The 27878-nt window shown below is 48.2% G+C and overlaps 3 protein-coding genes across 4 annotated transcripts in view; all 3 read right to left on the bottom strand.

Moving 5' to 3' along the window:
* The window catches only part of actn3b (actinin alpha 3b), a 28678-nt gene extending 17322 nt beyond the window's left edge, over positions 1–11356 (bottom strand). Inside the window, exon 1 of the mRNA XM_084487359.1 lies at positions 10994–11356. Within this exon, the coding sequence (XP_084343485.1) occupies positions 10994–11125 (132 nt within the window). The 5' untranslated portion in view covers positions 11126–11356. The remainder of the gene's footprint in view (positions 1–10993) is intronic.
* Positions 11357–14610: 3254 nt separating this feature from the next.
* On the bottom strand, positions 14611–23184 carry rbm14b (RNA binding motif protein 14b). Of its 2 annotated transcripts, none has more exons than XM_084487415.1 (4): positions 23173–23184; positions 20420–20772; positions 19001–20066; positions 14611–18456 (listed from the first exon to the last, which is right to left on the bottom strand). In XM_084487415.1, exons 2-4 carry the CDS (start codon positions 20766–20768, stop codon positions 18165–18167), a joined length of 1707 nt encoding a protein of 568 aa, XP_084343541.1. In that variant the 5' UTR covers positions 20769–20772; positions 23173–23184; the 3' UTR covers positions 14611–18164. The 2 variants fall into 2 exon arrangements, with proteins under 2 accessions (XP_084343541.1, XP_084343542.1); XM_084487416.1 differs by having other exon boundaries at positions 19001–20045.
* A 747-nt stretch (positions 23185–23931) lies between these two features.
* Positions 23932–27878, bottom strand: part of ccs (copper chaperone for superoxide dismutase) — a gene marked incomplete at its 5' end in the record, with an annotated part of 4774 nt that continues 827 nt past the window's right edge. Inside the window, 5 exons of the mRNA XM_084487148.1 lie at positions 23932–24991; positions 25300–25403; positions 25898–25975; positions 26238–26298; positions 27645–27819. Coding sequence (XP_084343274.1) covers positions 24841–24991; positions 25300–25403; positions 25898–25975; positions 26238–26298; positions 27645–27819 — 569 coding nt within the window. The 3' untranslated portion in view covers positions 23932–24840. The remainder of the gene's footprint in view (positions 24992–25299; positions 25404–25897; positions 25976–26237; positions 26299–27644; positions 27820–27878) is intronic.

Below are 27878 nucleotides of genomic sequence, written 5' to 3'. Positions count from 1 at the left end.
AACGAGGGAGAGGTGGTGAACGTCATGTCGGAGAGGTTTCACAGAGGGGGGTTGGCAAAAGACAAGGTCCATGAAGGGTGTGCCAAAGTCCTAAAGGAGTGTGGGGTTGAGGAGAGGAGGCAGGGAGAGGAGTCTAGGACGGGGAGGGGGGAGTCGTAGGAGTGCAGGCTAAATCGGGCAGCTATGGGACACCACTGGACAGCTGAGCGTGCAGGATTCCTAAGGCTGAGTGTTAGACTCCAAGACGCAGAGAGAGTAATAGCAAGAGAGAGAAAGAAAGAAAGAAAGAAAGAAAGAAAGAAAGAAAGAAAGAAAGAAAGAAAGAAAGAAAGAAAGAAAGAGAGAGAGAGAGAGAGAGAGAAAGAAAGAAAGAAAGAAAGAAAGAAAGAAAGAAAGAAAGAGACAGAGAAAGAGAGAGAGACAGAGACAGAGACAGAGAGAGAGACAGAGAAAGAGAGAGAGAGGGAGAGAGGGAGAAAGATGGAGAGGGAGAGGGAGAGAGACAGAGAGGAAGAAAAGGAGGCAAAAATAGTTTAAAAGATTGTGACGTCATGAAAAGGCGTTGCCAAGACAGTGTTTTGTAAGTAGAACCAACTACTTCAAAGGAATGATAATCCTTCAGCTACAGCACGCTGCGCCTCTGAAAGAAGCTAGGGTAGACCGGGATGACATAAAATGCTAGTTCTAACAAGATCCCACCGCTCGAATATAGGAAGATTCTGTGTCGGGATGCACTTTTTAAACTACATTAAAGGTAAAATAATAGCGCAGTAAACGTCAGGCAGAGCTAGGCTAATGAGTGGGGGGGGGGGGAGAGGGGTCCACCGACATGAACTCGCCAGCTGAAGTGTTCCCTCGCTCTCCACACACACCTGCTGAATGAGACTGTTGGGGGCGAGGTTGGGGGTGGGGCTATATTCTTTTCAGGGTCCTTGTGAAATGAGGTCACGGCAACCCAGCTGAATGCCTGCCATAACCGACACACACACACACACAACCTAAACTACCCCCCTTGGGTAAAACAGGCTGCTGACCCTCATCCCAGCTGACACACACACACACACACCACACTAATTTTAGTGGGAGCCTGCCTGTCAAAGCACTGACGCAACACCCATTCCCTGTCCAGAGGTCCCAGTCCTGGCCTCTAGGGGGCAGTGCAGAGCAGCCCTCCAATAGGCTTAGCACGCTCACCTGCACTACCAACCCATTAAAACAGCTAGCCCGCTAAAAGTGGAGTTAAGTAATTTAACACTACACTGTTTGTGCCTACACACAATGTAGACATAGACAATGCCTCCAGCTTGGACGTCAATAGCTCTCTCACTGTTGCCCTCTCTCTCTCCACCGCACTCCCTTTCTGACCACGACTGTTACTCATTGATGACATCATCGACATCCTCGCAGAGGGCAGTAGACACAAAATGGACGCCACCGAGGAGTCTAAATTAACTCCCCCCTCCCTATCACCTACTCACCACCACACACTGGGCACCATGTCTTCCATACCGGCCCTGTGCTCTGGGTCATCAGGGGGAATCAGCTGATCATAAAAACAATGGCACACACACAGACACACACACACACAGACATACAACCCCACACGGAAACACATACAGCTGTTGGTCTCAAGGCCGCTAACACACACACACACACACACACACACACACACACACACACACACACACACACACACACACACACACACACACACACACACACACACACACACACACACACACACACACACACACACACACACACACACAATATAGGCCACCGCAGCTCTGAAGGAGATTGTTGCACCTGCATCCCGCTGGTTAAATCACCTCACAAGCTATTTCCGAATCAATAGCACAACAGGAGCCGTTTGAGGGGCCCGTCATTCCCCAAAGTGACCCGACGTACCGGAGGCTGTTCCTAATCAATAAGCGGATGACAGGTGACAAATGAACGGGTGTTAATGCGTCCAGTGGCCGAGGCCCCGAGAGGTAGGCAGCGTGTTAATGACAATTCTCAGTTCCTCCTCTGGCTGGCTGGCTGGCTGGCTGGCTGGCTCTGCTCCTGAAACAGCGGTCTCCCTCCACCACGCACTCCATCTTCCACCCAGCAAAGTGATTAAATCAAGTCAAGGCTAATGAGAATCGTTTCATCTCGGTTACTGTCTCACTCCGTGGAGTTTCTCACACATGTGGGGGGAGAGGATTATTGCACTCTGTCTGAGTAGTTTTGATTTTACTTTAATTAAAAAAACAATATAAAATATAATGAGTCTCAAAGTCACTAACATGACCACACACACACACCCTGTCCCAGCATGCAGTTGATTGACATGTCATAGATACACGCGATGGGGATTACACTTACAAAACGTTTTGTGGCGATGGTGTTGTGGTAAAGTGTTGCTCAAACACACACAGTTTTATTTTACATTTTCAATTATTTTTTGTCATTAGTCGATGCATGACCTTTGTGTGTGAATTATATGTGCATATTTGTTGGAATGGTTGGGAGTGTGCATATTGGTTGGGAACGAAAATTAATGGATGAATCAATGAATTGGCAGAAGATTGCATTCACTGCATGCGCCTGTTAAATAAATTAGATTCAAATTAGTTTTGTTCATTTTATAACGTCAATGAATCCTATGTCACCTATGAATCATCATCAGATATTATAATTGCACTTCTACGATTTATGCCAGTTTTATGCTGAGAACCAGTGACGAGCGTGCGCGTGTGCGTGCGTGCGTGCGTGCGTGTGTGTTGCTGTCACTGAAATAATGCATTCTATCTAACAAAGTAAGAGTTTGACCTCTGCCGTTACAGCATCTTCTTAACCACACAACCTCCGTCAGGGGCGGCAGGCCATTGAGAGAGGGGGGGGGGGTATTATTTTTGCATAATCCATCCCATAATATCCAAGCGCCTACGACTGGTGATAGTACACTGGCGCTCATTGTCTGCCTCTCATGGCATGGCCGGCATCCAAACCTAAATGTTTATGTTTAAGTTCAGGGGATAAACAGCTTGGCTACCGAGATCTGTGTGTGTGTGTGTGTGTGTGTGTGTGTGTGTGTGTGTGTGTGTGTGTGTGTGTGTGTGTGTGTGTGTGTGTGTGTGTGTGTGTGTGTGTGTGTGTGTGTGTGTGTGTGTGTGTGTGTGTGTGTGTGTGTGTGTGTGTGTGTGGACATGCTTGAGCTAGCCTCCTGCCAGATGCCAGTGGGCACGAGTGATTATTGCTAGCTTGTGAACAGGTGGCTATCCCAGTTAATGAGACAGACACACACACTCCTGCATACATATGCCTGCACACATACCTGCACACACATGCAAGGACAATCGTACAAATAGAAATACAAATACAAGATGTCCTACATGTACATCAGTGACTTTGACATTTCCATGGCTCACGGATCCGATATTACACCACAACAAAACCAAAATCGGCCAATTAAAAACACACTACGATACATGACATCACATACACATCACGAGACACAACATCAATGTGTTTGTGCGTTTGTGCTTCACCGACAATTAACTAATTAAGCCCGCCTGGCTGTCGCCGGTCCCGAATGGCCGTGATGAACAATGCAAGTGCTCAAATGGCTAACTATATGCAGTTATTAGCTGTGACGGGGCCAGCTGTGTCTCCTTGGGGTGATTTTCTCATTCTGTAGCAGCAGGAAACACTTCTGTGTGTGTTTTGTTCTGTTGTGTTCCCGCGGAACACAGCTCTGCCAATCTCTGGCTGTTCTAGTGAGCTGTGAAATAACCACGAGTATCTGTGCAGCCAAGCGGACGGAGGCTGTGTGTGTGTGCGCGTCCCCATGGTGCGTGTGTGTGTGTGTCCAAGACAAGGTGTTTTGGTATGTGTGTGTGAGTGAATGCGTGTGCGTGTGTGTGTGTGTGTGTGTGTGTGTGTGTGCGTAGCCATTCTTCTCACTGACAGAAGCTGTGGGGATGCTTTCTCCACAGCCCTCAGATGTCTAACTTTGTTGGCAGTGTGTGAGCAGCACCCAACAGTAGGGGACAGTTCACCAGAGCACCAAACAAACATCAGTGTCCTTAAAGACCTGTCTGGCCTGTGGACAACCATCCATGTGCAATAAATATGCTCCACCACGTGCACAAACTTCCTACAACCCTGCAGTGATTTAATTCGCACACTGTCTCACTACACTACGGCCCTCAGTGCAGTCATCCGTTTACACATCTGCTTATGGGTCTTTTTTTGTCTGTATTAGCGTTTTGAAATGGTTTTATGTGCTTATGTCTAATTATGCTGGCTTTCACTGAATAGTGGGAATGGATTAACCCAAATTAAATGAAGAGCGTGCCATTCGCCTAATTCAGCTCTCCTGCAGGCCAACCATTGAGTTATATAGCATGTGTCGTCATGGCGAAGGCACACGTGTGAGTGACATGCTAATGGATCGACGATGGCTGGCGTCGTTATCTTCATCAGTGTTCACCACTGTTCCATTGATGGAGGATGAGGACGGTGGCGATGAGGAGGAGCATGAACCCATAAGGGTTGACCTGGGAGCTTGTCCTCACAGCAGGGGGTGTGGTCACAGAAAGGGGGCTGGGTTTGGAGGTCGAAGGTGGGTCTAATTTCAGTGGGCCTGTGCTTTCTCTGAAGTGCAGATCTGGGCTCAGCTAATTCCTTCTGCAAAAGGAAACTTGACCGTGAAGACCTAAGTTTGAAAAGCGACCTTAAGTTATCTATGGTAGCCAGTGACTGCCACCAACGCCCACCCCCCCCCTGCCCCAGTCACCCAGAATACATTTCCCCAATTAAAAAAAAGCAGTACATCATTGTCAGTAATCTTAAATAAATGTGGTGGTCAGATGTCGACTTTTTGCAAGTATTCTGAAATATTGATTTTTTTCCCCTGTCCCTCTCTTCTTACAGATTTCACACAATAAAAGGTGTCTTTGGAAAAAAAAACGTTGTTCCGTTCAGTGCTAGTGACAATGCAACGTTTAACTTCCTCTAACATACAATGTTTTACAAATTCTACAAACGTCAACTTCCTGCTTGGGACAGCATGTTCATCACAGAGCTTGCAAACGGGCTACGTTTCAAGTGTAAAATGTAAAAATATTCATTCATGTACAGGGCATTAAATCAAATAAATGTGGTTGCCACCTTTTGAAAGTGCTGTGTGATTTCGGCAGTAGTGCACATTATGCACCTGAAATTAAGAGCAAAGCATGGAATCACAGGAGACCGTCTGTCTCATTAGGCCCGTTGCTAAGCACTGACTTCCGTCACTTCAAATGTATAAATATCCATTACGCAATCGCTAGCGTCACAGTTTAGACCCATGTGCTCAATTTCAAGAAGGAAAAGCGTTCTGACGTTCCCAGCGACAGCACATGATTATGCTATTACACCGTAACTCAATTAATTTATTAATAGTAAAGGTGTAGTCCAAGGTGTTGCATGCGCTCTGTTTGACATAAGGCAAGCTGATTTGTATGCTTTTACTGAACATATGGTTATTTTGTCACATAGTCACCACAATGACTCCACTCAACACTAGTACATTCGTTTTATGACACGAATTAGCAGATTTTTTAGTATGATCTCCTTCTCCTTCTTCTCCTTATTTTTTCATGTAATCTCTACAACACCAAAGTGATGCTTGAAATTACAGAAAGAAATTCTGACTGTTCAGGAATCCAAGCGGATTGGCTTACATCTCCCAATCGGACAGACTTCAGAAAGAAGAGGCTTCGTTGTTTTAGATGCAGAGAAGGGCAACTGGGTTAAGGAACCATTTTGGTTCACACCTATGAGGGACTTTGACAAGGTCCAAGATGGCCACTCTCCTTAAGACCATCAATCAACGTTTCTACTTTCTCCTCTCCGGATCCTCCCCCCCCTGCCATATAGTGTTTCCGTCTGTGCCACTTTGAGACATTAAAAACCACCTACCATGCTACGGCTCAATCTTTCCAACACATGCGGGTCTGTTTAAAACGCACCTAAGCATGTTAAATATTTCCCCCAAAACACAACAAAACTGCTAGTGTGCCACAGAAAGCCGAGTGAGATACCTTTGACCGGCCACTTCTCACTACTTTACGCTCTCTTAAGGTAGCACTCTCTCCCCCGGTGGTCACACCAAATTCTCTGCTTTTTAGGAAAGGCGCGCACGAACACACACACACATACGCATTACATACAGCTCAGGCTCTCCATGGCCTCCCAGGGCTGCTTTCCGCCATACTAAAGCAGTTTATAGAACCCCCCCTACATGGACACAGCTTCTGGAATAGCAACTGCCATCTGATCTGACTGCAAGCTCGCTCACCTCTCCCCTTACGTGCACACACACACACACACACACACACACACACACACACACACACACACACACACACACACACACACACACACACACACACACACACACACACACACACACACACACACACACACACACACACACACACACACGTTAGGCCCTACAGGTATACAGTATAATTCAGTAATAATCGACTCAAACACATGTGTTAATAATGCATCAGATGAAAACACATTTGTATCCAAGATCCAAGATTTGTATCACATTTCATAATTTTCTTTTAATTGAAAATACTAATTTATAACAGGATGGATTTAATCCTGTTAACACTTATTTGTTTATTTCAGTTAATTCATTCATTTTCTCATAATTTACAAAAGAACCATCACTGTGCCCATAACCTAATTTATTCCCATTCATATATAAAAAATAAGTGGACTCCTACTGCCTGACTGCTGAGGGGCGCAGGGGAGTAGAATCACATGACCCTGACAGAGTGAATTGTGGGCGTAAAACCAAGATGTCACCCTGAGGACACTCCCCAGCTCCCCCCCCCTCCCCCTCCTCCTCCTCCATCCTGTTGAATTGGGGGAGTGATGAACTAGGGTTAATGAATTCATTTGTATACTAAAATCTCTACGTTTTGGTTGAGTTCATACATGAGGGTGGGTAGAATGCCGTCCTCAATGTAAAGGGGAATGGTCGGCTCTAGCCATGGCTTGTCATGTGTCCAGTGAGTGTCTCTTAGAGTTTAGAAAGATATGGTGACATGGGTCCTCTCCAGCTCTAATGCAAACAATTTAGGATATGACGCCCAGCCCCCACTGTAATCCATTTCTACCCTGTTCTCCTACTATACACAGTAAAACAAGAGAGCTCGCATTCTATCCTTGAGGCATTATTTAATTAGAGTTACCCGACCTTTCATAAGACCTATTCATAGCTTTTATATGTTGGGGACCAAGATTACATTTTATAATAAGAATTTATAGTTAATATGAATACTATTCTAAATAATATATATGTATATCACACTTATGTTACGCAAATTATAGCAAAATCATATTTTCTGTGAGGAAAAAAAAAAGCTAATTTAAAACGCTAGCTAGTATCTCCTCTGAAAAGTTGGCGGACTTCTCTCTGATTGGCACAGGAGTTGCTAAAGACTCCTTAACGAGATCAGGGCAGGACCAATGAGATTACGGCCCTGCGTCAACATCTCATGCAAGCCTTGGAAGGTGGACGACGACGACAACGGCATCATCCCGGCCGAAATGATCTGCTCTCTCATTACCGCCGTATTACGCTGGAACGGGGGGGTCCGTAACGAAGATGAATCTCTTTTTATCGCTTTGTTTATCAGGGCACCATCTGGGAGAGCCAGACAGGGAGGAGAACCGAGACGGCGCAAAGTGGATAAAAGCTAATCCAATGAAAGAATAATAATAAAAGACACAAGGCATCAAACGTGTTTAACCACTCTCTGGCATCATCATCACATCACAGCTTTATATGAGCCATTCTGAGGACGTTTAGCCCTTACAATGCACGTAGGCCTATGCAGTGATTGAATATGGGTATTTACACCGATATACAATATCTATAGTGCCTTCCCCCGCTCAGGGGTCGTTATGCTTGACGACGCAAACCCTAACGCATCTCACCAAATTGTCCCCAGGGTTTCTGAGCGTATGACGCACGGTACAGCGATTTCACACTTCTCGGCCACAAGAAGCGTCAGCTTAATTCGATGAAGCGGGGGGGCGGGCTCGGCCTTTGCTTCATCTCTGTTGACCCTCAGACCTCATCCCCCCCCCCGCTCCCCCCTGACCCATCCACTGTGTGATTCAACAGCACCAGCCATTGAACCATGGTGGCGGTTGATAGCCCTGTGTAATGGGTATTTATAGGCTAACGCTAGCATAAGCTTCCCCAGCCAGCCAGCCAGCCAGCCAGGCCAGTCATTCAGGTTTCCAGGGAGCAGCTGAACACTCAGACTATGCACAGTTAAAGTGTCAAGACTTCAATGGCAACCGCCCGCCCCCCACCACCACCCCCCCCCACCCTTAAAAAAAGAAAAACTTTTTGCAATGTCTTCAAATGAAGACAAAGGACGCAAGGGGGCGGACACTGAGAATAACTATTTGCAGTCGATGGCGGCCTCATCGGTGACTGGAAAGGCGTTGTGTTGAAACACACGGCACCCGCTCCCACTCATCCCCTTCATGGCGGGTCTCCCTGGGATGCCACGGGAGCGAACTATCGATCCAGCCGACGTCGAAGGCTAGGGGCTTCTCGCTGTGTGGATTCACCAAAGCGAGCGGCAGGGTGATCTGTGTGTGGGCTGGCAAGAGGACAAGCTCATACTAAGCTTCAGCACTTACACACACAAGTGTAAAAATAATAACAATTTGACCCACCCCCCCCACCACACACACACACATACACAAAGACACACAGATCTTAGGACTTCTTATACCTCATGTGTTTTATGTTGTCTAGTGCTGTGAATAACAGGAGTTATTTTGATGGAGCTTAAGCCCTCGGTGACCACGCCCCCTCGCAGCCTCTTATCTCCGTGGTCACCGCATCCCAGGTGCGTTTGAATGAGGAGCCGCCTCCTTCGCTACCAAATGTACTTGTAATATAACTGATATAAATGTATCGATATTTCTGGTTTTCTTTTAAGAAGAACATAAAAAATTCTAGTCAACCTTCAAGAAAACTCTTGTCAGGTTGTTCTGTCCTTTGATATGATATTGATACGACGATGATATGATATGAACATGTGATTGATGTCAACAGCTAGCCTACTTGCAGGACATGTCTGCATGTGCGGACACACACACACACACACACACACACACACACACACACACACACACACACACACACACACACACACACACACACACACACACACACACACACACACACACACACACACACACACACACACACACACTTCCCCGATGTCTTCGACGTATCCGATTCTACATGGTTGTGCGTTGACAAACACTAGCCTAATACCGCCTTAAGGGTTTGATGATGGGGGGTATATTTTATTCCGGTGCAATCTCTGGGATGTGGTGTGAGAGAACAGGTTCGGGCGGGGGTTGCTCCCAGATCCATTACACCACAATATGAGGTCCTAGCTATACTTATGGGCTGATATCACCTCCTTAAGCTGAGTTTAACGTGCCAGGAAGTGCAAGGGAGTACAGTGACCTGGTCCCCAGAGAGGTGAAAGGGTAGTGTGTGTATTTCAATATACATCACGTAATCCTACTTAATACTTATCCTGACACATGAAGATCTCCAAAAAACTACAAGTGAAGCTTAATTAAGTTGATTATTGTGCACAAAAACACAATCCAAAGGGAAGAAGGGTTGAGGGAAATGTTGGATTAACGGAGAGAGAGCGAGAGAGAGAGACTATGGAAGACGGGGAGGAGTGAGGCAGGTTGAGAAGTATTTATAGGAAGACGTTTATTTGTGGGCCTGTGAAACCAACCCAGGCTATATATCTTGCCAGCTCTCTCTCTCGCTCTCTCTCTCGCCATCTGTTAGGGTTCCTCAGACTTGTCAGTCTTAAACCAAACTAAAGGACTTAAGCGCTATAGGTGTGTGTCTGTGTGTCGGGGGGACAAGGGGGTGTAGGTTGTGATAAATATTTTTTTATTTCAATCTATTTAACACATTAATTGATTTAATCAATATAGACATATCAAATGCCTTTATATATTCCGTCATAATTGAATGATGGATATTGTTGGCAACCAATGCCCATTGGAAAGGAATTTAAAAGTCACGTGACATTATGTACGTTTTTGGGTCTATCAAGTAAACATTAAATTGTGGAACCATATTGACTCTGTGTGTGTGTGTGTGTGTGTGTGTGTGTGTGTGTGTGTGTGTGTGTGTGTGTGTGTGTGTGTGTGTGTGGGGGGGGGGGGGGGGGGGGGGTTTATGGGTGAAGACGTCATCTCGGGCTCTAATACCTCGTAGCTGGGATGGCTCATTAAACGCACCTGTTTCTAAAATATTCGCAGGGAAAGCCAGCTAATCGCCAAGACAACGGGTTTGGACCCACATCTCTTAAATCGGATCCTCTCTCTCTCTCTCTCAACACCAAATTTTACAACATAAAAAGCGGATTTTGCCTGTGTCGCCGGCCGGTTCGGGCTGGCTATACAGCCGTTAAAGGCGGCGCGCTTTTGGGAGGCTCGTGCGCACTGAGAAGCGCGCGTATTCAAATTCAGATGTTTCCCGCGGCGAAGACCGGGGTATATTTAGACAGCCTTCGCGAGGCAGTTGGGGGTAACTGAAAGACAACACTGAGAAAGTTGCACGACCTAAAATATCTGCTCACACAGCTACCATCAGGACGACTGGAGGGGCCAGGTGCAAATACCACTTTTGGCCTGGTAGACAGACAAAACAAAGTGGCGACTGCTTCAATGGGTTACAGCACAATTTTCTTTCAAATGTATGTCTCAAAATAGAATAGTCACGACTGAATGAGTCACTACTAAAATGTATTCCGACTAAAAAATAGCCAAATTAATATTTGAAAGGTTGTCACATGTGTTGGGGCCGGGGAAAACACTGTGTTGACGTGCGTAAAAAGTCAACTTTGCCGCCGCGCTGCCGTTCCCAAACCGAACCTACCTTCCTCTGCTGCTTCTCCCAGGCCGGGTCCAGCAGTAGGTCTCTGTCCCAGCCTTCCTCCTGGGTCATGTAGGCCTCTTCCTGGTGAATCACGTAGCTGTTGTAAGTCATTGTGGTTTCGACAGCCGTCATCTTGCCGCCTCTGTTAGGACTTGTTCGTCCCCCTTAGCTTATAGTGAAACAACTCTTCAACTCAATACAAACAACGGCGCGGTTGTCTGTGGGCCGTGACTACCTCTCGCTAGTGAGAGAGAGAGAAGAGTGAGGGGCTGCTGAGACCAGTCTCCACTGGTGCGAGGTGCCTGTGCGGAGGTGGTGCTCCCACTACCAGAAAACTACGCTGGTACGGTATTCCTTTCCTGGTCAAAAGTAGCACACGTGACCGCGCCCCAATACTTATGGGAACTTGCTCGCGGGGTGTCGGATTCTGACCCGAAAAAGGTGTTGCGGGGCGGTGCCGTTTCTCATGGCCAGGGCAGACAGGCTTCTCATTGGCCACGGGGTCCTTCCATCACGCCCCCCTCTCTTGGCTGCGGGTTTTTATAGCCTCTGCAATGCACCTGTTGCTGTTAGTGACACTCAATGGCAACGGCAGGCCTTCGGTGTTTCAGTTATCTGAAAACTACTCATAAATCCCAGAAAGTTTTTTTTGCCCTTCAATCGCTCATAAATCTATATATTTCTGATCGTCCACTCTGAACAAGCATTGGTTTGGAGAAGTTTTAAACTTTCTTAGAAGGCACACCAAAACAGAGGCTTTCAACTAAGTTGATAAAAATCACAGATTTTAATGATAGTTTGAGGTGGATTCTGCTAAAATTAAAGTAAATTGTATAGATAATGAACAAACAAAAAGTGAATTTTCAGCAAAACAATGAGTAAATGATAGATAAAATGAAACGGACAAGTTTTAGAGTTGAAAAAATAATTTATTTGCAAACAGGAATGAAAATATGTCCCACAAGAAATAGGGATTGGGTTTATCAATAATGCCATGCATAATGTTGCCCCATCACCTTATCCTGTGTGTATTTTAAGGTAGCGTATCGTGGAGCTTCCCATTTCATAGAGGTATCCTAATAATAGTCAGTGCTCTAAAGCCAACCTCAAAAATGCATTATTTAATTCAATGCGGTTTACGTGCGTACAGCTATCTGTATCCAGCAGTTGGTTTACGTTCATTGTGGACAGCGCACAAAAAAAAGCTGATAAGTGTACGGCAGTTTATCACATGCATCACATGCAAGGGCTGGTGGGTTTAAGGGTTGTTTATTAATATATAAATATCTACCAAAATTGTATTATTACTAAAGCTAAGCTGTACTTCTGATTAAAGCCATCGATCGTTCCCAGTCTCTATTGTGCAGTTGGGTGTAAACACGTTTAGACTGTGTTCCACATGTGGCCATCATCACCAATGTTTTCACAAGCAGACAGAATATGAAACACCACATTAGCATGAGACGCATTGTTAGCAGCATGTACAGGTGAGCATGCGGTCCGGATACAATTTTGCGCAGGGATTCTGACACAACATTTTGCTAGCAGTTGGCATCTGTGAATGTTAATTGGGGGCTTGTGAATGCAGGCTTGCAATCTGCTCAAACACACAAAGACCAGACGTATACAGGAAGCCTGAACAAGTGTGGGGCGTGGGTGGGGGTGATGGAGGGTTAAAATCACGGTGGTGGTGTTGGTGGTGGTGGTGGCAGGGGCTGTTAGTAGATCGTGGAGGACACCATTGGGGCTGGATTGTTGATCAGATTAAATTCAGCTGGGTGGGCATTTGGTAATAGGGTGTCATCGTTGCATTCAATGACATCTTCACTTTTTGCATCCCTTTTGATTATTTCACTGAACTCGATGCTTTAAAACCATTTAAAAAAAATGGGGAATGGAAATGGGACGAAATATATCCGTCAATCAAGGAATAAAACCACTAGATTGACTAGATATTTTCCGTATAATTTCCATTCCTCATTCCACCCATCGGCAATAGAAAGCTCTTGGCGATGACATCATTCCTCCAAGATTCAGCTGGGGAGAGCAGTGACAGGGAAGTGGTGTGTGTGGGGAGGGGGGGGGCATAGAGGGAGTGGCTGGGGGGGGCGACGGGGTCCTCAATAACACTACACACCAACTCACCTCACAACCACTGGGTGCCTCCTCTCCCTTCTCCAGGCTCCTCCGTTGTTCCCTCCGTTGTTCAGTTGTCTCCAGCACCCCCCCCCACCCCCATCCCTCTCTCCCCCCCCCCCCCTCCCCCCCAGCCCTGCAGCTGTCAGAGCAAAAGGTCAGACAACTGAGTTGACCGCACTGACGTTCTGGATCTGCGCGTGTGCATATATTTTGTCCACATACTACTACCGGTAGTAGTAGTAGTAGTAGTTCATGTTAGACCCAATGTCTTACAAGCACAATTTCTGCGCAGGACCCAAGCAGGGAAGGTCCCCGTAGGTGAAATGATTCTCTTGGAAAGAAAACTAAAAAAAAAAAACACACACACACACACACAGGAGGATTCAGCTTGTGTCGAAAGGGGAAAATGCGAGCGACAACACAGAGAGAGAGAGAGAGAGAGAGAGCGCGAGCGAGCGAGCAAGGTCACGGGTCCTTTTCATCCACAGCCGCGCAACGGCACAGTGCTCAGCGAGCGTTAGCTTGAAGCTAGTCGACCCCATCCGTCACCAGAGTCTCCGCAGGGACGGTTAGCGTGTTCGGTGCGGGCACGGGGGGGGGGGGGGGGTGGCAAACTACACATACACCACACACAGTGATTGTTTCTGAGGGGGAGGGGGGTGGTGGGGTGGGTGGTGTGTGTGCGTGGGGGGGCGGGGGGGCGGTAGACCCAGATCCAACATGTTTGACGGCGGTGGCGGCGGTGGACGCGTCGTCGCTGGCGGCGGAAGGAGCAGGATGGGGGGGGGGGGGGGGGGCTTTGAGGGGAGGTGGGGGTCGAAGAGGGAAGTGGGCGGGACTGGCTGGGAGGGGGGACGGGGACAGGAGGGTCGGCGAATACGGCGCAGAGGGGGCTCGCTAGTGGCCAGGGAACAAGGAGATCGTAACGGGACGTCCTCATGGGCCAACACACACACACACACACACATTGACAGACTGACGCACACTCACACACCTCATCTTGGACACACACACACACAGTCTCTGATGCGGATGCACAGCAGGGAGGGGGCAGGCCACTACTTGCCTTACAGGAGGATGCAAACCACGGCCCCCTGCCACTGGGGCGGACACCTACTCAGGAAGTGGAGGCGCAAGAGGGCGGGGCTTAGGAGGACGGCGTGTACGCGGAGGGCGTGACAGGTCAAGGCACAACCAATAGGGTGGGGGGGGGGGGGGGGAGGAGGGAGGAGGCGCAGCGCAGCAGGTAAAGGGCGGGTAGTGGCATCATCTTTTTTTTTTGTGTGGGGGCGGGGTCGGGGATGTCGTTGCGGTGGTTTACCTTGGCGATGGCGAGACGGTGACTCGCACAAAAAAACTTCCTCGCCTGCCCAGACGCTCCCGTGCGCCAGGTCCACATGGCCAGAGACAGAGAGGGAGAGAGAGAGAGAGAGAGATGGCGCTGGTGGTTGTGGGTGAGGGGGGGGGGGGGGGGGGGGGGTTGGTTGGTTGGTTGGTTGGTTGAGTTGACCTGGTTGTGTTGAGACACTAGTTAGTCAAGAGCCGTTGCCGTCATTCAGCGGGCGCAGGTTTCTTTTGGGGGAGGGGGGACGGCATATAGAATATAGAGAGCAGTTATCACACATGCAGGCTTCTAAGGTTGCGTGGACATAGACGACACGGTGAAGGGGAGGGGAGGTGGAGGTGGGGGAAAGGGGTTTGGTGAAGCAAGGAGGAGGAGGAGACCCGACCAGACGCACAGCCCTTGGAACCCCAACAACCCCCACCCCACCGCCCCCCCCCCACCCCAAAAAAAAACAAAACAGACAAGGGCGCTGCCCCACAGATCAAAATGGGCCCCACGCCATTCCATCTGTGTGCCTCTCCCCAGCGTTTCACCACTCGCATTCGTGTGTGTGTGTACACGTGTAACCCCGGCACCCCCAAAACCTCTGCAACCACATTAAAATGGACAACAGTTGTGGTAGTTGTTGTTGTTGTGGTCAATTGGTGGACAAGAGAGGTTTTCTAAAAAGCGTTCTACGGCTGGTGTCCAGCGACAGAGGAGGAGGCGTGCACACAGTCGGGAGAGAAGCTGGAGAGAGGAAGGAGCACCAACCCAGACTTACCCTGACCATAGAGACCTTAGTTGGGCCAGCGTCTACACCTGTCTCCCCCTGGGGCTTGCCACAGTGTCAAGTGGGTCTGTTGGTCGCTTTCCACAAGGGCAACGGGAAGTAAAGAAAGAAAAAACGTAAACAGGAAGAATGGGGAAACGTCCAAACCCTTGTACTGTTTTGCGTTTCTTTTTTTTTTGTTTTAACCACAGTAGTGAGCGAAACCTTCTTTATTATAATGGCAAGTACAGTATACATATGTCCAATAAAAAGCATGCCAGTTTTTTTACTTCTTAAACTTTTCTTAAAAAAAAAAGGCTAAATTAAAATCTCTAAAAAAGAAATACGGTCTAAGACATGGCAAACAACACATTTCGCAACCATATATTTATACGAATGATGTAATTGGTATGTTCGTTTGTGTACATACGTTTATATATCTATATATATATATATGTAGATATATAAACCTATACATACAATACGACAGAGAGATTACATAGTGAGATGCAATAGTCCACTACGAACCACAGGAAGTTGGGGGCAGAACTGCGACTCAGGGAAGGGGTATTGTGTTAATCAGACCAGGGGACAAATAGCATTTGCAAAAAAAGTTATCACGGCACATTTGATGCCGAACCTTTTTTTTGATTGATTTTGATTGATTCGTTTCCCTGGAAACCGTACCAATTTTCTTACCAAATGCTATTTGTTCTGTTCAAGGCCTGCTCTATAGGAAAAAAAGGGGGTAACAGTTGAGGCTAGCTATAAGACACTGGTCCATCTCTCTCTCTGTTCATTGGTACTAATGCCACAGGCCTCGTCACCCTCAATGTTGTTTAAAAAGACGGCAGAAAGAAAGAAGGCAGGAGGCCCAGTTTTGTATGATAAAAAAATAAAACAATGCCACGACAAATCCTCACCAGCCTCTTTACAGGCTGCTCCATAATGTGCTTTAGCCATAGCCTCTAGTGTACGCTATACTACAAAGTGGCACTCTGTCCATTCTTTTTTTCTTTAATGAATGTTTTTAAACCCTTGGCCCCCGGACCCATGTATGATTTTAAAAAGGAATATCTTGAAAGCACTTAAAAAACTATGGGAAATAACCCCACTAAATGCACTTAAATCAGAAAGCTATTAGGCACATGGTTAACCTCGCCGCTAGGGTTGCGAAGTCAGGCGGCGGAGACGAAGAGGATGAAGGGATTATTAGTAAACCACTCATTCTCCGTTCATGCCATTACAGTTAAAAACACTGACTTGCATTACATGCTAGCAAAGCAAAAAAAGGAAAACAAAAATATACAGTAAACAAAATGTACGGTAAAAACACATTGGTAAAAAAAAGGCCTCTGTATGAAACACTGAAAGACTATATACACACACACCCACACACACACACACACACACACACACGTGTCTCGACAGGAATCGACCACTACACTGCACTGTCAGCAAACCTTTTGAGGAGCTAAAAGCTGGTATGTTTACTGGACAACCCCGAATCAACATCCAGATTGATCAGGAAAATGCTATTGTCTCCACTGAAAAATTCATTGTCAGAGGTAGAGAAAGAGATGAGAGAGAGAGAGAGAGAGAGCAAGAGAGAGAGGAGCCAGTGTCTTTTGGGAGCCCTAGTTACAGCGAGTGCGTGGGAGAGGGAGTCGGGGGGGGAAGAGTGTGAGGAAGGCTGAGGAGGAAAGATCCAACAGACATTACAGTACACGTCAGCTGTGCTTTGTTTTTGTGTTCTTTGTCTCCCAGGCGGTTTGTGTGTGAGAGTTTTGTGCGCTGCAAGGAGGGAGGGAAGGAGGGAGGGAGGGGGGATGGGTGGTGGTGGATCGGGGTCATCATCATCACAGCTTCTGAACATGTGCAACACGACAATCTCTCTCTGTCACTCACTCACTCACTCGTTCGCCTCCCGGTGGGAACCAGAAACCCGGCATTCATTCAAGCCAAATACTACGACCGCCGTGGTCCCGCCCGCTAGAGGGTGCCGTGGTCGTCAGCCCCCCACAGAGCCGCCCGGCCCCGGGTCTGGGTGGTGAACTAATGAGAAACCTAACATAAGGCAGACAGGGTCGCTGTTCATTCGTTAATAGCAGTATGAGCTGCTCTGGTGTATTTACAAAAGGAGAGGTGGTGGATTGATTAACAAAAAAAAAAAAAAAAAGGTTTGGCCTTTGAAAAATAATCGATGTACAGTGGGTGATATATATCTATATAGATATGCATCTATATAGATATATATGTCTGTATAAAAAGGCATATGTGATAGGATACGACTGCTATACTGGCACATGTGTGTAAGGTTAGTGGCACAACTTTGTTTTAAAGTGTGAAACATAACTAATGCCCTCAGAGCAGACCAGGGGAAGGTGGGAGGGGGGGGCGTGTCCCTTTCTGCACAGCACCCTAGCGGTCAGTACCACGGTTGGCGGCTCACAACCCAACCCACCGCGGGGTTTCCCTCATGGACCCACCCCAATACCTAATTTCAGAGACAGACACACACGCACACACGCGCGCACACACACACACACACAAACAGATGTGCAAACATACACCCACACACACACAGCTATAATGAGGTGCTTAAGCTCAGGGAAGCAATAACAGATTGAGGTTTTCGGGGAGTTGTGTAGTGCAAGTGTACAGGTGTGTGTGTATGTATATGTGTGTGTGTGTGTTGTATGTGGTACAGTTGAGCGGTGGTTGGGGTTTGGAGGGGAAGCGGTAGAAGGACGGGCACGGGGGGGGGGGCAGAGAGGGGGGGGGGGGGGGGACACCCCCCACAAGGAGCTGTGCTTGTAGGTGTGCGTAGGTTTGTGTGTGTGTAGGTGTGTGTGTGTGTGTGTGTCCGTGCGCACGTGCGTCGTAATAAAAAAACAAAAAAAAACAAATCAAACAACCAACCAAAAAAACAAGGACTATCGGTAGGGAGGCTCGGGGGCGTGGAGGGAGAGTTCGGGGCGACGGAGGACGGCCTCCTTGCGCGGGGCGGAGGGGGGGGGCGGCGGCGGCAACGGCGGCTCATACACCCTGGGCCCGGCGGCCATGCCGGCCACGGGCACCACCGAGGGCCGGAGGGCTTCCAGCGTGGCCACGGGCTGCGGGGGCATGGCGCCCACCGGCATCGCTGTCATGGCGCCTGTGGGCGGCGGATAGGCGTACTGGAACTGCGGGTACTGCTGCAGCTGCTGGTAGTACTCGGCGTAGTACCTGGGGATGGGCGTGGGAGGGGGAGGGGGGGGGAGGGTGGTTGCAAAAGGGGGAGGGGGAGGGGGGGGGGGGTGTTAGGTTGGAGGAGAAGGAAGGGGGGGGGTGGTGTGAAGGGTTTGGGGGAGGGGGGAGAGAGGAGAGAGGCTGGTTTAGGTAAGGTAAAGGGCTGCATGGCGGTCATGGTGTTTGGTGTGTCGCGGCAAGAAGGTGAGGGGGTGTGGGGGGCGGGTGTGGGGGGGTGTGCCTGGACAGAGAAGGAGAGGAAGCCGACAACGCTGATAATTACGACGTTTTAAGAAAGTGAAAGAACCATTCTGGATCTCAAGAGAACGGACGAGACAGAGGAGGATAACGAGGGGACACACGGAGGCAGTGGTGAGGCGGCGCGGCTGGCTTTACAGTAGAGGGAGCAGGGAGACATGGGGTGCCCCACGGTGGGGGACAGGAAACAAAGGGTGCAGGGGCTACAGACGGGTTAAGAGGTGGCGATTAGAACCGGGAGCCCCGGGGTGGAGGAGATGGGGGGGGGGGGGCGTCTCCCTACCTGGCCATGGGGTCCTCGGCGGCTTCCGCAGCCTCCTCGGCGGCGCGGCCGGCCGGCGTGGGCAGCAGCGGGCGCCGCGGCTTGGCCCGCTGGTACATGAAGGGCTTCATCACGGGGTCGGGCAGCAGCGGCATGGAGCGCCGCAGGGGACTCCGGTCCCGCTCGCCCGACTTGGCTGCTGCCGCCGCTGCCGCCACCGCCACCTGGTGGTCGTGCAGGACGTGCTGGCCCTGGGCAAAGTAGTGCGCCTGCCGGGCCGCCTCCAGGATGGCCTGGGTGGGGTCGCCGCCGCCCATCCCGCCCATGGCGCTGATGTGGGCGTAGGCCGGCCCGCCGCCGCCGCCGCCGTACATCGCAGGGGCGACGGTGTACGCCGGGTTGACGGCCGCCTGCATCTCCAGGCCGGGCCCGGCCGTCAGGTACACGGGGTGGTTGCCCATGGCCTGGGCGTACACCGGCGCGCTGTAGGCGTGGGCGTGAGCAGCGGCCGCCGCCGCCTGGTTGGCCACCTGGCCGTAGATGTTGTGCCCCATCTGGCCGTACATCTGCGTGGCGCCCGACGTCAGCGCCGCCTGGCCGGCCGCCACTGTGCCGTAGAGCTGGCTGGCGACGTTGGCGCCGTAGACCTGGCTGGCCAGCGCGCCGTACACCGCCTGGTTCACCTGGTTGCCGTCGCTGCGCGCGCCGGTGGTGAGGCCTGTGAGCGCGGCGTAGGTGGGGTCGAAGGTGGACGTGTTGTACACCGAGTTGTGCACACTCTGCTGCACCTGCAGCGGGAGCCCCGCCGCCGCCGCCGCCGCCGCTGCCAGCACGGCAGCCTGGCTCTGGTACTGCTCCAGGGAGGACTTGCCCGCCGGGCACTCGCCGGCGTAGTGGCCCTGCTTGCCGCAGCTCACGCAGGGGATCTTGCCGGTGGGCGTCTGCTTGCTGGGCTGCACCTTGGACAGCTCCACGGAGAGCGGGCGGCCCTTGAAGGAGGTGCCGTGGAGGGCCTCGATGGCCTGCAGTGCGTCCTCCTTGTTCTCCATGTGGACAAAGGCGTAGCCTGCGGAAGAGGAATGCCTGGCTGTCATTGAGCGCAGGGACAACAGTTAGGACAACAGCGGCATGCCACGGGCACACACTTATATACTCTACGTTCACTCGCAGTGGCCGGTCCTAAGGTGCCACTGTGGTTGACCAGCCACAATCACTTCCTCCAACACGTCATGTCCGGGCGCTTAAAACGTGCCCGACATGTTATCTACGTTGGAGCTATTCAAATTGTATTTAACCAATGAATGAATGAATGAATCAAAACTTAACATTACAACAATAAGATGATATCACTACTTCACTATGGCCATTCAAAGTTAAAGCATAGATGTCATGATACCCCCCCCCCCCCCCCCACCTTGTGCCCAGATGTTTGAGGCTCACCTTTGACCTTGTCACACTCCAGCACCTTGCCGAAGGTCTGGAAGAGCTCCTGGAGGTCCTCCGTGGTGCACATGCCGCTCAGGTTGCCCACAAACACCTTGGTGGAGTGGAGGGGCCGCCCGCGGGACTCCTCCACCACCAGGTTGCGGCCGCGGAACTCGCGGCCGTTGAGCTCGCGGATGGCGCGCTCCGCCGAGCCATCGCCGTGCAGGTGCACGAAGGCGAACTGCCGCAGCACGCTGCAGCTCACCACCTGGCCGTAGGACTCGAAGATGGCCGACAGCTCCTCCTGGGTGGTGTCCAACGCTAGGTTCCCCACAAAGAGCTTCACCGTGTTGCTCTTGTCCATGGCTCTGGGGAGGGAGGGAGAGAGGGGAGGGGGAGGTTAGCGAGGACCAGAAGCACCTGTATAATTGGCTGATTCATTAATTCCCTCACTCTCCACCTCAAGCTGTTGTGTGGTGAGCGTTCTGGCGCCGATTGGCTGCCGTGCATCACCCAAGTGGGTGCTACACATTGGTGGGTGGTCAGTGAAGTCCCCCCCCTTCACTGTAAAGTGCTTTGGGTGACTAGAAAAGCGCTATATAAATGTAAAGTTAATTTCATTTCATGCAGATTTTGAGGAATTATTCATATTTGATGATAGTGATCAATTAAATTAATATAATTACAGGCCAGCTCGTTGCAAAATGGAGCAGTGTGATGCTTTCTGATTAATGAAGTGATCAAACTTTTCCATGTAATTAAAAAGAGAACCCGGGGATATCACATCTCCCCACCTTCTCAGCCCAAAACGCTTCTCTTTACATTCATAGTTTTAGAAGTCAAGCTGACCCGGGGAACTGTAACTGGGGAAAAGTCATGCTTTGCTATTTGTTTAATTAAAAGTGAGCACTGCTTCATAGGCATGTAGTGAAAAGTCTGCCACATTAAGTAGGTTTCTACAGAATTAGAGAAGTTGACCCTTGGTGGGATTGACGTCACTGGTCCAAAACGGAACAATAGAAAACTAGTATCAGGGACCGATGACCCAACTTGTATGTGGAAATGTTCTTTTGCAGACCGTGATATTTTCGCAACACTGTACTGTAGCAGTAGTATAGCAGTTTTCCCCTTTAAGGGCAACCCATTAGTCGCTGTTTGGCTTAAGACCTGCAGTCTACTCATATCTCCTAGTGAGATAGAGAGTGATAGTAATCAGCTAATCTGACGGCTTACAGAAAGATGACTGTGTTTGGATCAGTGAAGTGTTTTGAGAGTAAAACTAAAAAAATTTTTTAAAAGGATAATAAAAAGCAGATTGTAACGTTGTGCGTGTATTTTGTATAGTTTTATTTGAACACCTGTGTACTGGTTTTGCAGGCATTTATGTTATACCCCCAGAACAACACTATTCCTTAAATCCTCATGATTTGCTCCATTTGTGTACGTGAGAATGTCTCAACCCAGTTAATTTCTGCTATGGCAAACATCCCCCCTCATCTGATGTCCCCAACGTGCTACTTGATTTGTTCCATTGGCCGTCAGCTGTTGCTAAACATAACTTCAGGAGGCTCTAAATCTTTGACCTCTGTACGAAAAAATGCTGAAGCGGCCAACCAGTCGTAAATGACATGATCAAACGTTGCTCTCTCTTGCTTAGTTATTAGAATATATCTTATGTCAGAGTGTAGCAAGCAGGGGTTAGAGTACCTTGACTTGACTATTTATGAATGGGAAGAGTGAAATGGAAACCTGTTCAGAACTAATATCTGGGAAAACTAAACAGTTGAAACAAACAAACAGAGCAAATAAGATTTAATATGCAAATATATGCATTACTCAGTATTGAGTAATGCACTTATGTGGAACTGAAATATGATGGGCCAAGGGACACGAATTATGGTACCCGAAACCCAAATTCCTAATCACTGGATTTTCTTCCATTAGTCAACATAATGTATCTTACCGAATGGCTGTGACTATAAACCAAATAAACGTCAAAAAAATAAGTCAGTTTGTCTTTTTCATAATGAAGACTTTGTCCACTGGTTACCATTAGCACGGAATGTGAATGTTTCAGCAATCAGAGGAAATGGTTCAGAATGGGGAAAGGGGACCAGGCTAATAACCAGCAGCAGCTAGTGGCTTGGTGAAGCATGTCGCTTTTACAAATGGCTGATGCAGTGAAACGGGGTCTGTCTGAAGCATCCCCGGGGGGCGACGAAGCCCTGATGACGCAGCACCAAACCGTTGTAAACACACGGTCAAAATTACACGAATTGTGTTCACATGACGGCGGTGTATGGAGAGCTAAGCCTGTCTTTTTTTCCTGAACTAAGCGCAGTGTATTTTTTTCCTCCTCCACGTTAACCCTGAAGATGATTGGCAAAACGTGCTGCATGGTTTCGCTTGTTAATCCAACGACGAGAACATTTGAAGTTTATCAAACGAATAAACCAAGGTAACGATCATAACGAGCTACAAAACGCAATTTAAAGAACCGAAACAGGGATACAATGTTAAAATGCGGGTTACACAAAAGACTGGAACCAATACAATGTAACGACGGACAATCACATTTCCCCGACCAGGAACGAATCCACCGACTGCCAACAACCGAGGGATTCAAACCGAGAAATAACACTCGTGTGTCGTTACCTTAAAACAACCCACACGAATACATTTCATTGTAAGCGTGAAATATCAATTAAATGGGTTAAGAATGCTTCGGAGAAGAATGAAAGGGACCAAAAAAAATGCTACCATCTTACCTAAGCGGTGCTGTGTTTCAAAATGGTAGCGCCTGCTTCCGCTAGTGAGGCTGTCGTCCGCCGAGCTGGAGGGGAAAGAGGGAGGGCTGCGACATTTCACTGGATGCCCATTCTTCCACTCCATTCCTCCCCTCACGTCTTATCGCAAACCGTGATAAGAACAGCATAGCTCGATACCAGACCTATTCATATTTCACCACATTGCAAATTGGAAGCACCGTGCGGTTTATAGAGCGGCTGGGCTGGATGTTTTTTATTGTAGTGAATTCAAAAAGAGGGGTTTTTATTATAGTAAGGCGACCATGTCACACAGAGTCCACTTTTATTACAAATAGAACGATTTAATGTCAAATCACTCACAAAGTACGTGGTCTTTGCACAACAAAGATCAGGCATGCAAACCCAAACTGGTTTGGGGTGAAAAAGGTGAGAATGATGCGTGAGCCAAGGAAAACACAGACCCACTAGGGGGTTCCAGGGTTATACTCCAGGGAGTAAAAAAAAAAAAAAGTATATATAAAAAATTTATATATAAAAAAAATTATATAAAAAAAATATTTAAAAAATAAAAATTATTAAAAAATAAAAATAAATTGACCTGCGCACGAATGTTTTTTTTTACCTGCTCGCGCAGGGTTTTTTTTACCTGCGCGCGCATGTTTTTTTTTTTACCTGCGTATGATTTTTTTTGGACCTGCGCGCATGTCCAAAAAAAAAACATGCGCGCAGGTCCAAAAAAAAATGTGCGCAGGTAAAAAAAAAAAACATTCGTCGCAGGTCAAATCTTTTTTATAATTTTTTTTTATATACATTTTTTATATCATTTTTTTTTAACTCCCCAGAGTTTATTTTTTATTAATTATTTTTATTATTCTTTTTTGGCGTCCTCCTTGGTCTGCTGTTGTTCTGGGATGCACTAGCTTTATTTGCACTCAGAGATTTTCATTATTACCGAATTAATAGTGTAATGCACATTCCACAACATATCAGCAGTTTGACTAATGGGGCATACACTAATTTAAATACTTGCATAATAATGATATTGGTAAAGCACCACTAATACAGCCAAATAGATGTCTGCTAAGGACAGATAAGTGCATGCTAAAAAAGCAATAGAATAAACTATTCTGTGGCATACAAAAACAACAAAATGCGCAAACACCTGTACTCATTTTATATACTTAATCACAGGAAGGGTTATTTCTAATTATAGCCAATATAATTATCAAACCTAAGCAAGCAGTATATTCCCAATAATCAGTAGCATATGAGATGTATAAACTTATATATACACAACTTTATCAAGCCTCTTAATGGCTATAGGCTACTGTAAACATGTGAATACAAATCAATAACAATCTTCACTGGTCCCACACTATGGTCCAAATGTGTAATTAAGCACGGAATCAAAAAGGGAGTGAAGTTATAAGAGCAAAGTAATACAATTAAATAAAAAGCACAAGATAAATAAGGCCACATATCTTTGGCTTTTCCGTCACTCTCAGGGTCTGTGCCACCCGAGTTCTCACCCCATGCTTTCCATTTTATTTGTGTCTTTTTTTAACATTGAAATGGTTGTCGGCCAAGCTTCTCAGACCATAAACAACCCCCTTGAAAAACAAACAACCGACACACAAAGCCATGAGTGCGTGATGGTGCGTCAGCGTCTCAGAGGTGGGCGGGGGGGGTCTCCAGGCGGCGTCCCTTCCCTGCGAGGGGGCGGTCACGCTCCTCCCATAGCGTCACGCCGTCACATGCACAGATCTGCTTAGTGTTCTGGAAAAGTCCCGCAGAGCGGGCGATGATCCCGCACGCCAGCCTGAGTTCAGCAACAACAACGACGCCGAGAAGTTTAGAGGATGGAACATACTGTACACACTGTGTGTGTGTGTGTGTGTGTGTGTGTGTGTGTGTGTGTGTGTGTGTGTGTGTTACAAGAACCTGACTATCGCCCCTCCCACTGATGTCAGCCACCAGCAACCAGGCTACACTGGTTTGCGTCACAAAGTTGTGTGTGTGTGTGTGTGTGTGTGTGTGTGTGTGTGTGTGTGTGTGTGTGTGTGTGTGTGTGTGTGTGTGTGTGTGTGTGTGTGTGTGTGTACTGCTTCTCCCCCACCCAACACTCACCTTTCGCCAGAGTTTCCGGTTTCTCTGGAAAGGGAGTGGCCTCCGCAGCCCAGGTCGTCTTCTCCTGCGTCCACCACCAACGATCGACCAATCACGTCCCACACCTGCAGCCAGGTGAGTATGGAGGCAGAGGTTCAAAGGAAACACGGGTCCGGGTCAGCCTGGCAAACAGGTCTTCCCCGCACAAGTTATAAGAAGGCTGAGCGATGGATGCGTTTCATGTACATTCTAAATAAATGCATTCTAAATAAAATAACAAGTAAAAAAACAAGGACATGGTGGAAAATAAGCACATGTATGCAGAAGGCCCCGGTAAACACAAGACCCTTTCATAGTCTAAACCTTAGACTATGGAAATGCATAGTTTATGTTCTCCTTCAATGGAGTGTTGTTTAAATAAATCCCAATTGCATAGTTTCACAATAGATCCAATAGATTAATTTCCCTAGTTGGTAACACTCAGGAAGGCGCTGTCATCTTCATAAGCGCATAGGTAGACAGTCTTAAGACTAACTCTGAGAAATATATGTTTGATGGCTTTAATGGTGTGTGCGTGTGAGTGTATGTGAGTGTGCGCGAGTGCATGTGTGTGTGTGACCTTTATTTGACGATCATCAAGTCTAAATGACGCCCTCCCGTCGGGCCCGGCGACCACGTTCCCCAGATCTCCTACATGCTGAACAACAGACGGGAGCCATGTTTAAAAAACAACACACGAGTACAACATAAAGTTACATTCACATCTCTCCAGTCACTGCTTCAGTCGCCTGCTATCCTCTTACTTATTCATCGGTCAGGTGAACTTAGTCATCGTCATTCTTTTGTTCCTTATCTTTGTCCTATCCTTTTAAGAAGATAAGAGGCAGGTGAAGTGGACGGATTACCGCCCCAGACGGTGAGGCAGTTCATGTTTCAGTTGCTCTGCGCCGGTGTTTTACCCTTTCTGAGTCCTCTGGTCCTCCATGGGGTTTTCCGTAAGGATTATAGTGATCTCCACAGCTGGAATTGAAATAACACATCCCGATGAATCCATGTTCATAGTCAATGGCAAACAATCACCAGCTACACATGATTGCACATCTATAAGATATAGAAGAATTTCAAGACCTTCGTGTCAAACAGAGGATTCTGACCGATGATATCCAGCAGACAAACTGGAATGGTCACAAACTGTGTGCGACAAATTCTTTGCTAGCAAAGCAATGATAGCCACTGCAAATTACATTTGTGTTCAGGGAAATCCTGCTTTTACAAGGGGCTAGGGGTAAGCACACTTTTACTCCCCAACAAGAAATTCAGGACTTTGCATATTATGTAGCAGCCCGCTAAACCAGTGCAGCAATCAGTGTAGAAAACTGACTCACATGTTATTACACACACAGTCAACGGATTGCATGAGATGCATGAGTCCGCTAAACCAGTGCAGCAATCAGTGTAGAAAACTGACTCACACGTTATTACACACACAGTCAACGGATTGCATGAGATGCTCTCAACAACAAACTGAAAAGAAAATATAGCATAAAACGTTTACTGGGGAGAGTGCTTTTTACAGTGTGCACACCTTGAACACTACCCCCTCCCCCTTTCGCTCCAACTGTGTTTTCATCCTTCTATCAAAGTGAAATGTTAAACTTTTAAAATGCTGCATCATCGCCGGAAAATAAAATAAGCAACGACAACAAATGAGATTTCTTCCCATCTATCAAACGTGTGGAAGCCAATTATCTCGGCCTTCACACACACACACACACACACACACACACACACACACACACACACACACACACACACACACACACACACACACACACACACACACACACACACACAAAGTGTGTGCGTGAGGAAAATGGGATGTCACAAAAATGGCTGAGATGGCGTGTCTTGGCCGTTCATCACACGCTTCTGTCAGCCGACGTGCACCTTGTGCACGTCCGGAGAGAAAAGGTTTTCTCAACCGTGGCTGTTCTCGCTGTCAAACAAGATCAACGGTTTCGCATCGTGTGACAAACCAGATGGTAAATGGATTGTAATAGGACTGCATTTATATAGCGCTTTTATCCAAAGCGCTTTACAATATTGCCTGACATTAACCCATTCACGCACACATTCACACACCGATGGCGGCGTCAAACATGTAAGGCGACAGCCAGCTGGTCGGGAGCAGTTAGGGGTTAGGTGCCCTTGCTCGGGGACACCTCAACACTCAGCTAGGAGGCGCCGGGGATCGAACTAGCAACCTTGCGGTTACCAGCCAACCCGCTGTACCTCTTGAGCTACTGCCGCCGAAGATCAATGGCAGGAGCGAGTGGCCGGACACACTTCTCCGGGTTGAACCCTACCTGAGGCAGTCCGAGGTGAGGTCTCCCAGGGTGTGGACATGCAGGCCGTGGGGCCCGGGCGCCAGGCCGTCCAGGGTCCCGTCGATCAGGCAGCGCTCCTCCGACAGCTGGAGGAAGCGGACCACCCCCTGAACGGGCCCCGCCCCGGCCAGCATGGCGACGGCTGAGCCAAGGTCTGGTGTGTGTGTGTGTGAGACACCGAAGGACGATGAGAAGATGCACACACTCTCAACC

Source organism: Micromesistius poutassou, assembly GCF_964030765.1.
Source record: "Micromesistius poutassou genome assembly, chromosome: 23".
Taxonomy (NCBI): Eukaryota; Metazoa; Chordata; class Actinopteri; order Gadiformes; family Gadidae; genus Micromesistius; species Micromesistius poutassou.
Note: the sequence above shows the minus strand (reverse complement) of the source record. Positions and strands in the feature narration are given on the sequence as shown.